General features: G+C 40.1%; 1 protein-coding gene across 1 annotated transcript in view; it reads right to left on the bottom strand.

The window, feature by feature from the left end:
• Positions 1 to 602: 602 nt before the first annotated feature.
• CDC16 (cell division cycle 16) overlaps positions 603 to 9,969 on the bottom strand; it is a 33,576-nt gene continuing 24,209 nt past the window's right edge. Inside the window, exons 16-18 of the mRNA XM_004704316.3 lie at positions 9,604 to 9,739; positions 7,939 to 8,029; positions 603 to 1,100 (exon numbers count right to left, since the gene is read on the bottom strand). Of these exons, the coding sequence (XP_004704373.1) occupies positions 841 to 1,100; positions 7,939 to 8,029; positions 9,604 to 9,739 (487 nt within the window). The 3' untranslated portion in view covers positions 603 to 840. The remainder of the gene's footprint in view (positions 1,101 to 7,938; positions 8,030 to 9,603; positions 9,740 to 9,969) is intronic.

Raw genomic sequence — 9,969 nt, 5'->3', positions numbered from 1 at the left:
CTTCAGGGCAAGTCAAGGAAATCAGTGTTGCTTGAAAATGGTAATGAAGCCAGAAGAGAACTCCACTTATATTTATGTCAGATTGGAACTGGTATTCCCTGTTGTCACTCAAGCTGGACTATTTGAAAAAACAAAGATAGTTGAAGGAATGCTTATTCTCCTGAGCTATTATGCTCCATAGGGACAAAGCCCCTTTCTCAGGCAAGTGATTCTGCTGTTTAAGCAGGCAGCCTAGTATAACTCAGGAACCCCTAGAAGCACCAGAGCACCCCCTGCTCCATCCATGGATGGAGACATTTGCAGGGAATTTCACATCTGAGGGTTGTTCAGATATAAGAAATTCTAAAAGTTGCTGTGAACTGTATTTAGTTCCCTAAGGTTAAATGCTGAAGTAGGGCATGGCTTTTATTCTGAAGGAGTAGAAATAAATATGGTCACAGTAATCCAGGTGAATAGAAGGAATGAACTATGTACTGAACAACGATGGTTCTGACAAGTGGCTGAGGGTTCTCTTCAAGCCAGTCCCTCGAAGTCAGATGATAAGCTAGCAGAGTGCAAATGGATTCTTAGGAAATGTCTCTTTTGCAAATCCAGAAATCAACTGACCAGCAAATTCATTATTCTTTATTCCATTACATCTTGCAGGATCAGAAAATCAGAAACTGTGTTGCAAAGGTATGCTATCCAGTCTTTGAAGGAGAATCTCTTCTCCTAAAGTAGAGATGTAGTTTGGATCTGCGTTGGAAAATAGGAAATGTTTCACGACGTGGCAAGGACATTTAAAACAGGACGAGCAAACACTAACCCATGACAACACGGAACCCAGCCCTCGGCTTGAAATCACGTACTGGGGTCCGACAGAGACGTCTCTAACACCATGTCGCTCTCATTCATTTCAATTTCAAAGGTCTCATCCAACAAAGGCCGGGAATCTGGGGTCTGCCTGGAGGGTTCCAGTGGTGCAAGACCTGCTTCTTCCACAGGTGGTTTTTCTACTTCAAATTCCCGGAAGTCCCAGGGAGGTGAAATGATGTTTTTTAGCGTCTTCATGGTATGCACATCAAAGTCATAACAGTTCAATTTGTCTTTAATGTCTGCTCCTAAAAAGAAATATAATAATTAGAGTAGGAAATCCGTCACTTACTTGTCTTTCCAATATTACAGAGCTCTGCTCCTATTGAGTCAAGTCGTGCTTCTGAGAGCACAGAGTGACCACGGAGGGGAAACCACTCTGTTTCTCAGTAAGAAACAGACTGCGAACCTTTCACCCTCTCTCCCACCCGTTTTCTTCTTTTTCCATGGTTAAAATAGGGGAGAAATCAGGACAGTTTGAAGAAGCACATGCAGTTTCAGCCCCAGTGTGGCTCACTGAATGTCCCCACGTTCCAGAGACCCCTGGGAATATGCTCAGAGAGGTGTCCCTTTTTCATAGCAGTTTAAGACAAGGGCTTTCTGTGATATGCTTGCTGGGCAAAGCTGCTAATCATATACAACGAAGGAAAACACATCCTCCACACATCAAACTTTTATGAGATTTTGCACAAAGAGATTAGGTTCAATCGCTTCTGACCGACAGTAAGCAATTTCAGAGTTCAAGCTAACAGCCTTTAGTAATAGGTGTTTTGCAGATGACATGCAAGCCTTCTTTAAAAAACAAAGTAATAATGAACTTGGAGATCTCTTTAATAAGACTGTTACCCCTACAAGAACAGGGAGCATGCCTATTTTATTCATTATTGTAGTAAGTAATTAGCTTGACGTAAATCTTGCAGGTAAGCCTCACAACTATTCCTTGAAAAAATGGGGAAAATGAGGCCAGGTACGACCCAAGATCAGAGGTGCTGAGTAGCAGAGCTGAGAGAACCCGGGGGCTTTCGGATGCCAGAAGTGCAAGCCTTTTGGAATTTTAATTCTTACTGCATGAGCTGTAACACACGAACAATAAATTATGCTAGCAATACGTACAAAGCCACATAATCACCACCAACCACAGCACAGAACATTTCCAGCACCTGGACGGTTCCCGTGTGCCCCTTCCTCGGTAATGAAACCACCTCTTGCAGGCACGAAGTCATCAACTCCCCGACTTACCTGTCACCAACCAGTTTTGGTTACATGAATCTTCCTGCAGGCAGATTAATCAGTATACAGTGAACCCTCGTTTATAGCGGTTAATTGGTTCTAGACCCTACCGTGATAAATGAAATTCCGCGAAGTAGGATTCCTTATTTGTAAATCAAATATTTTCGTAGTTAGAGCATAGAGGACATGAAAAAACACCCTTTAGTCACCATTACACTCGTATTACCCAATTTATTAAACGAAAAAGGGAAAATACAGTAAAACATTTTGGACGTTACAATTATCATTTATTATTTATTATATTATTTATGGCATCTAGTTTACAGTATTACATATTTCACATACATATTATTATACATAGTTCTTACAAATACTGTAATCAATAGCCTATGAAATGACTTAAGGGATGTACTCTACAGGTGGGTCGCCATCTTTTTCCTCTGAAGGAGCGGGTGTAGGCAGTGGGTGCTGTTATGCAAAAACCGCGATAGAGTGAAGCCGCGGAAGTCGAAGCGCGAAGTGGTGAGGGTTCACTGTATCTGCTGATGTAGGTGTGTGGGTTGTTTCTGTCTTTTGGCTACTGTGAACAGGGCTGCAATGAACATTGGGATGCAATGATCAAAGTGCCTGTGTTCAAGTCTTTCAAGCATATACACCTAGAAATGGAATTGTTAAGTTAAATGGAAATTAATTTTTAACTATGTGAGGCACTGCCCAAATGTTTTTCACGTAAGTCACATCATTCTGCATTCCCAACAGCAATGAGTGAGTGTCCTAATTTCTGTACATCCTAACACTTGTCATTTTGTTTTTCTGATAACAGGCATCCCAGTGGGTTTGCTGTTTTGGGTATCTCATTGTGGTTTTGATTTGCATTTTCCTAAACACTAATGATTTGAACAGTTTCTTGGGGGAAATGTCTATTAAGTCTTTTGCCCATTTTTGGGGGCTGGATTGTCATTTGATTATTAAACTGTATTGTTCTTCATATATTCTGAATATTAAACTCTATCTGATTCCCTGATAGTTTTCCATATCCTGTAGTTGTGTCTTCATTTTGTTGATTATTTGATACGCAAAATTTTAAAATGTTTATTAAATTCAATTTATCTATTTTTGTCTTGCGTTTTTTACTTGCTGTAATTTGAGGCGTCCTGGTGGCATCTGGGGCTGTGTGTAGGGCTGGTGGCCAACGGGTCGGCGGTTTGAACGTCCTAGCTGCTCTGCAAGAGGAGGCGAGGCTCCACACCGCGTGAGGATTTAGTCTTGGTTGACCAGAAGGGCAGGTGTATCCTGTCCTAAATGGTTATTATGGGTCAGAGCTGATTCGAAGGCAGTGAGTTTATCTAAGAATTCATTGTCAAAATCTAGGTACTGAAGCATTAAGGATCCCTGTTCTATTCTAAGAACGTCATGGTTTTAAGTTCTTCTACTTAGGCTGCTGATCCATTTTAATGTTCTTCTATGGTGTGACTGATAGAGCCAACTTTATTCTTTTCCAAGTGGACATCCAGTTGCAACACCACCATTTGTTGAAGAAACTATTCTTTTCCCACTGGGTGAATTTAACACCCTGTCAAAAACCAATGATCCATAGCTGGGTTTTGAATTCTGTCTTCAAGTTTCTGTGTACACCCTAGTGGTGTCGTGCTTAAGCACTCAGCTGCTAACCAAAATGTTGGTGGTTTGAACCCACTAGCCACTCAGTGGAAGAAAGAGGGAGCAGCGGCCTGTTCTGTACAGATTGACCACCACCGGAACCCTACAGGCAGTTCTACTCTGCCCTAGAGTATCTCTGATTCGAACTGGTTGGACAGCAGTGGGTTGGGAGTATTTGGTTTGGCCTATGTGCTAATTAATATACACAAACTGTTTCATGACTAAAGCTGTATAGCATGCTTTGAAATCAGGAAATGTAAGTCTTCCTACTTTATTCTTCTTTAAGATTGTTTTGCCTAAGGACATTTTTAGAGGCCTAAATACAGGCCTGTACATATGTAAATATATATATAACGAAAAGGGAATAGAACTATGTAGTCATATTTGTATGTTAAGAATTAAGGTTGCAGGTGGATATTGGCCTCGACTCAAAGTACTCCCTCAACGCAAGAACACTTTGTTCTAACAATCAGGCATTCTGTGATGCTCACCTTCCCGACATGATCACTGAAGACAAAATGGGTGCATAAGCAAATGTGGCGAAGAAAGATTATGGTGCCCGGCTATCAAAAGATATAGCATATGGGGTCTTAAAGCCTTGAGGATAAATAAGAGTCCATCTAGCTCAGAAGTAACCAAGCCCACATGGAAGAAGCACATCAGCCTGTGTGATCATGAGGTGTCGATGGGATCAGGTATCTAAGACCCAGAATAAAACCATACCCAAGGTGAATGGGGGGGAGGGGCATGAAGTGGAGACCCAACGCCCATCTGTAGACAATTGGACATCCCCTCACAGAGGGGTCACAGGGAAGAGATGAGCCAGTCAGGGTGCAGTATAGCACCGAGGAAACACACAACTTTCCTCTAGTTCTTTGGTGCTTCCTTCACCCCACTAACATGACCTCAATTCCACCTTACAAATCGGATTAGACCAGAGCATGTACACTGGTACAGATAGGAACTGGAAACACAGGGAATCCAGGATAGATAAACCCCTCAGGGCCAACAAGGAGAGTAGAGATACCAGGAGGATTAGGGGAGGGTGGGGAGAGAAAGGGAGAATCAACCACAAGGATCAACCTATAACCTCCTCCTGGGGGTACGAATAACGGAAAAGTGGGTGAAGGCGATGGAGGACGCTGTAAGATATGGACATAATAATGTATAACTTATCAAAGGTTCGTGAGGGAAGGCGGGCGGGAGAGGGAAGGGGAAGATATAGGGAGCTGATATCAAGGGCTCAAGTGGGAAAAAAAAGCATTGAAAATAAAGATGGCAGTGTAAGTGCAAGTGTTCTTGACACACTGGACGAATATATGGATTGTGATAAGAGATGTAAGAGCCCCCAATAGAAGTATTTAAATTAAAAAAAAAAAGATTGTTTTGTCTAACTGGGGCCCCCTCAGGTAATGTGTATTTGAGGATTGGCTTTTCCATTTCTGCAGAAGCTGATAGGAGTTGCATTAAATCTACAGATCACTTTGGGTAGTATTGACATCTTCACAATAGTAAGTAGTCTTCTATTCTATGAACATGGAAAGTTTTTCCATTTCTCCAAGTCTCCTTTAATTTCTTCCAGCAAAGTGTTAGCGTCCAGTGTACATGTCTTTCATCTTCCCAGTTAAACACATTGTTTAGATGCTACTATAAATGGAATTGTTTGCTTAATTTCCCTACCAGCTTGCACATTACTGATGTAAAGAAACACAATTTTTGCATGTACAATTTTGCTGAACTTATCAGCTCTAATAGCTTTTGGGGGGGATTCTTTGGGATATATAAATGCACGTGTAAAATATATGTAGTATGCATTATATATTCACATGCATGGCATGTATATACTTAAAATAGAGTAGCATATATTTACTTACGCATATGCCATATGTGTAAATACAGAATATATATTACATATATACTGTGAACAAGAACAGTTTTACTTGCTGCTTCCCAGTTTGTTCTTCCCACTTGCTCTGGCGAGGATTTCCAGTGCGGTGTTGAGTGGCAGTGGTGCCTTCTTCCTAATCCTCATGGGAAAGCTTTCCACTGTTTCCTATCAAGTATGAGCTGGCTATGGGCTTTTATAAAGTCCCTTCATCATACTGTGGACTTTCTCTTCTCTTCTTCAGCTGTTGCATGTTTTTATCATGAAAGGTTACTGGAGTTTGTCAAATGCCTTTTCTACCTCAATTTGAGACAGTTATGGGGTTGGTTTTGATGGCAACTTTCAGTCAGGCCTCAAGTTCTCAGTTAGAACCCTGAGACAACCACGCTGTGCAGCAGTCTGGGATAAAAGTCACGTGGAGAGAAGCCCAGTCATCCTAGCCGCCCACCTATCCTGACTGTGATCCGAGGTAAGCATAGGCCATCTTGGACCGCACAGCCCAAGCCAAGCCACCCACTGACAGCAATAGCATTAGAGAATCCAGTCAAGACCCACAGAAGGGCCCCCCAATGAGCCTACAGAACGGTGAGGCTAAGCTGCTAACTTTGGAGCAGTTACGCAACAATGGAGCAACAGGTAGGGCAGACCTGTCTATAACTTTAGTAATCCAAAGAGGTTTACGTATTTACAATCCCACCAATAACTGATAACATACGAAAGTTCCAGGACGGTATCAGATCTTAATCTTCATTTTGCTGAGTATATGGTGATACCTAATTACGGTATTCATTTTGTTGATAAGTAATACTGTTGAGTATCTTCAGTTTGCTAAACAACTACTTGGATATCTTCTTTTGTGAAGCACCCATTAAAGAATTTTGTCCATTTAATGATTGGGTTAACTTTTTCTCACTGACTTGTACGGCTGTAATGTACAAGGTACCCCCCAAAACCCAGAATTTTTCATTTAAAGCTATGTATTTGAATTTTTTTTTTACAAAACAACCATATCACCTTCAAAGTACTCTCCACTACACTTAATACATTTGTCAAATCTGCGATTCCATTCTTGGAAACATTTTCAAGCTCATCAGTTTGGATGACTGACAGCCCCTCCCTCGTTTTCCCTCCCTTCTTCTATATCATCAAATCGCTGTCCTATCACGTCCCTCTTCATTCATGAAACAAAAAGAAGTTCTACAGAGCAAGGTCAGGTGAGTCAGGTGCATGGGGCAAGACAGCCATGCTATTTTTTGTCAAAAGCTGCCACACTGAGATGGCTGTGTGAACCAGGTGCGCTGTCATGGTGGCAAAACCAGTCCCCCATCTGCCACATCTCAGGCCATTTTTTTGGCCCACACTGTTACGCAATCTTTTCAGAATCTCTAAATACAATGTCTGATTAACAGTCTGACCTGGTAGAACGAACTCCAAATGCACTATCCCCCTCACATTAAAAAAAAACCCCAAATGAGAATCATTTTATTTTGTTGTTGTTGTTGTTGGGGGGGAGTACCCCTTATATTCAAGATACAAATTATTTTGTCTTGTAACTTTACTTTTCCACACCTTAATCATGATTTTTGATGAGCAAAATTTGTTAATTTTATTGAATTCCCATTTTGAAGTCCCATTTGTTAATCTTCCCTTTTATGGTTTTATATTGTATTAAAGAAATTTTTCAGAAAAAAAGAGAACTTTTTGCCTAATCTCTAGTTTGTACTTTTTAATTCCTATATAGACTCCTCACATAACTAAAAAAATCCCCAGTTATAACAACTTCATCTAAACATTTCTCATTACTTATCGTTAAAAAAATAATTGAGTTACATGTTATTTAAGTGAATGTATTAAAATTTATCAATATACCATTGAAGTGTAGAGATTAACATTATGCTATTCGCTACATTGTGAAATATTACAGCCATAAAAATTACATGGAATTTCTTAATATTAATCAAATTAGAATAGTTAGAAAGATAAAGATAAACCTCTGCTTAAATTTATTAGAAAAATGTCAGTAAGACTTGTTTTTCCATTGTGTAAGGGGATTAATCTGTCAGCAACACAATGCTTTACTCATATTTTATCAGTATTTCGCAAGAAGGAAGTGCTAATTTCAAAGGGAATGGATAGTTAGTAAGCAGTTTTCTAACAAAATAGAATTTGTTGATATTAATCAAGTCAAAATGGTTAAAAAGACAACCATAAAACCTTAGATAAAAACGTGGGAAATCTACATGGAAAAGGACTACAGAAAGAGAAAGAATCTGAAAAGTGGACGGCACTGCCAAGAAGAATGATAATCTTACCAATGTAAGCTTCGGAATCACCAATGTACATTTCGATGCAATGTCCAAGCATTGTAACGGAAAACGTATCGTCTCGCCTAAGACCAAGTGCCTGCCAGACATATGCAGCATGATTATTAAAAGAAAATGTGTTCCTTTCTCTCTTATTTAAAAATATTATTTGATTCACTTCAAAATGCTTCAAGGAACCAAAGGTGGGACTAGAGAGTTGTCAGTGGGGGCAGAGCTAAACCCAGATTGACTCCCAGTATAGTCCATAAGTATAGTAATTGTTAACGTTGGTGATGGGTCTATGAGGGTTCATTTCACTGTTTTTCATATTTGATATTCTCCTTCCAGAGGGATTTTTAAGCCATAACCCACAAGAACCATTAAGTTCTATGGTAATGAAACCACACAAGAAAGGTAAATTATACAATATTCAAGTACACACATTTGAAAGATTAAACAAGACTAGAAAATTTGCTCAGCTCAGAGTTCTGACTAGCTTCGCAATTTGTTTTCCATAGTGGTTCTTCAAAACTCCGTCAAGCCTTATGCCCTAAAAATCTTTAATGGCCTTTGAAAATCAGTTATGAATTTATTACTCATGAATATATCTTTGAAACACTGCAGTTTCTCCTATTTTACCTCTTCCACAATACCATTATCTCATCAATTCTAAGATCCACATTTCCCCCCATTTAAATCTTAACTTTTCTCAGAGCCAGATGTCTTACAATTCATGGCTCTTTCCTGTCGGTGTGGCCAAGCAGCAACCCTGCTGTGGGGTCGCTGGTGTGTGCAGTGAGAACTTGTTGTCATGCTGGGTGGCATGGCTAGAAAACTGACCCTGCAGTTGGCAAACCGTGTATGAGACACGGAGAAAAGTGAATCCTCGCTGTTGTCTAGCAACCTCCTTTTGACACCTTCTAGTCAGATCACGAGAGTGGCAACATCAACCTCTGGAGAAGAACGTCTATGTGGCTTGGAAGAATATTCCAGAACCCAGAGGAGAACATGTGTGATGGCATCCAGATAATATTAGAGGAAAAGGAATATTGATTAGATGCTTAATGTGAAGAATAACTATTTCACTTAACACTTTTCTTTGAATGTCTATTCTCGAGCAGTATCTGTCTAAATATGCCCATAAGATCACTTTGCCAGAGTGCAAGATACTAAGTGACAGAAAAGTACTATGTTCAATTTAATCGCCAGCACTGTTTTTCTTTTTGTGTGTGTGATCACCTCTCTCATTCATGGTGTCTTAGATTTGATGAAATGTAGGAGAGTGGTGTAAGGAGAGATGCTGTATGATAAATGCAGATTGTCTTGTTAGTCAAGTGATTGAGTCAAGTAAACCGTAAGAGTCAAGAATAATAACTGGGTGCTCCCACAGGGCGCTGACTGCGTAGCCAACATTTCTGTACCCCTCAGCCCAAGTATACCTACTCACATGAACATTTATATAACTCATGGCACACTTATGACAGGTCTCACGTTTGCTTCCTATTTGAGGAAGACTGCAAAATATATACAGACTTTTTGCTACCAAAAAACTAATACAAGGTGGCATACATTTTTTTTTTAATGGCAAAGAAATAAAACACTACCTAGGAAAGATCTTTTCAAAAAGTAGTAAACGTTCATTCGGTTTAAAGTTAGGTAGAAGCAAGAATGTACCGTGTGAAAATAGTCGATGGCATTTTCGAAATTGCCCATCAGGCTATGTATGTATCCTATAGCAGAGTAGGTCGATGCATTCTGAGGGATTAACACCAGGGCCTGACGGTGGTAATCCAACGCTTCATCATACTTTCTGTGAGATGAAATGACAGAAGGAGGGAGAAAAGCCAGAAGGGGAGGAAGAGAGAAAATAATCAATGGTTACCATAAAGTTACTAAATTCCTAAGTCAAGCTGAGTACTTATAACACGCAAACATTTCCCTATGTCAGAAAAACACGACACCTTCCCTCTACGTCCCACTCTCGTACATCTCAATAGTGCCATATAACTGTATTTTCTTGACAAGCTTCCTCGGGTGGTT

Source organism: Echinops telfairi, unplaced genomic scaffold (genome assembly GCF_000313985.2).
Source record: "Echinops telfairi isolate 266 unplaced genomic scaffold, ASM31398v2 ScPeMD7_7467;HRSCAF=8505_1, whole genome shotgun sequence".
Classification (NCBI taxonomy): Eukaryota; Metazoa; Chordata; class Mammalia; order Afrosoricida; family Tenrecidae; genus Echinops; species Echinops telfairi.
The sequence above is the reverse complement of the archived record's forward strand: the minus strand, read 5'-3'. Positions and strand labels throughout refer to the sequence as shown.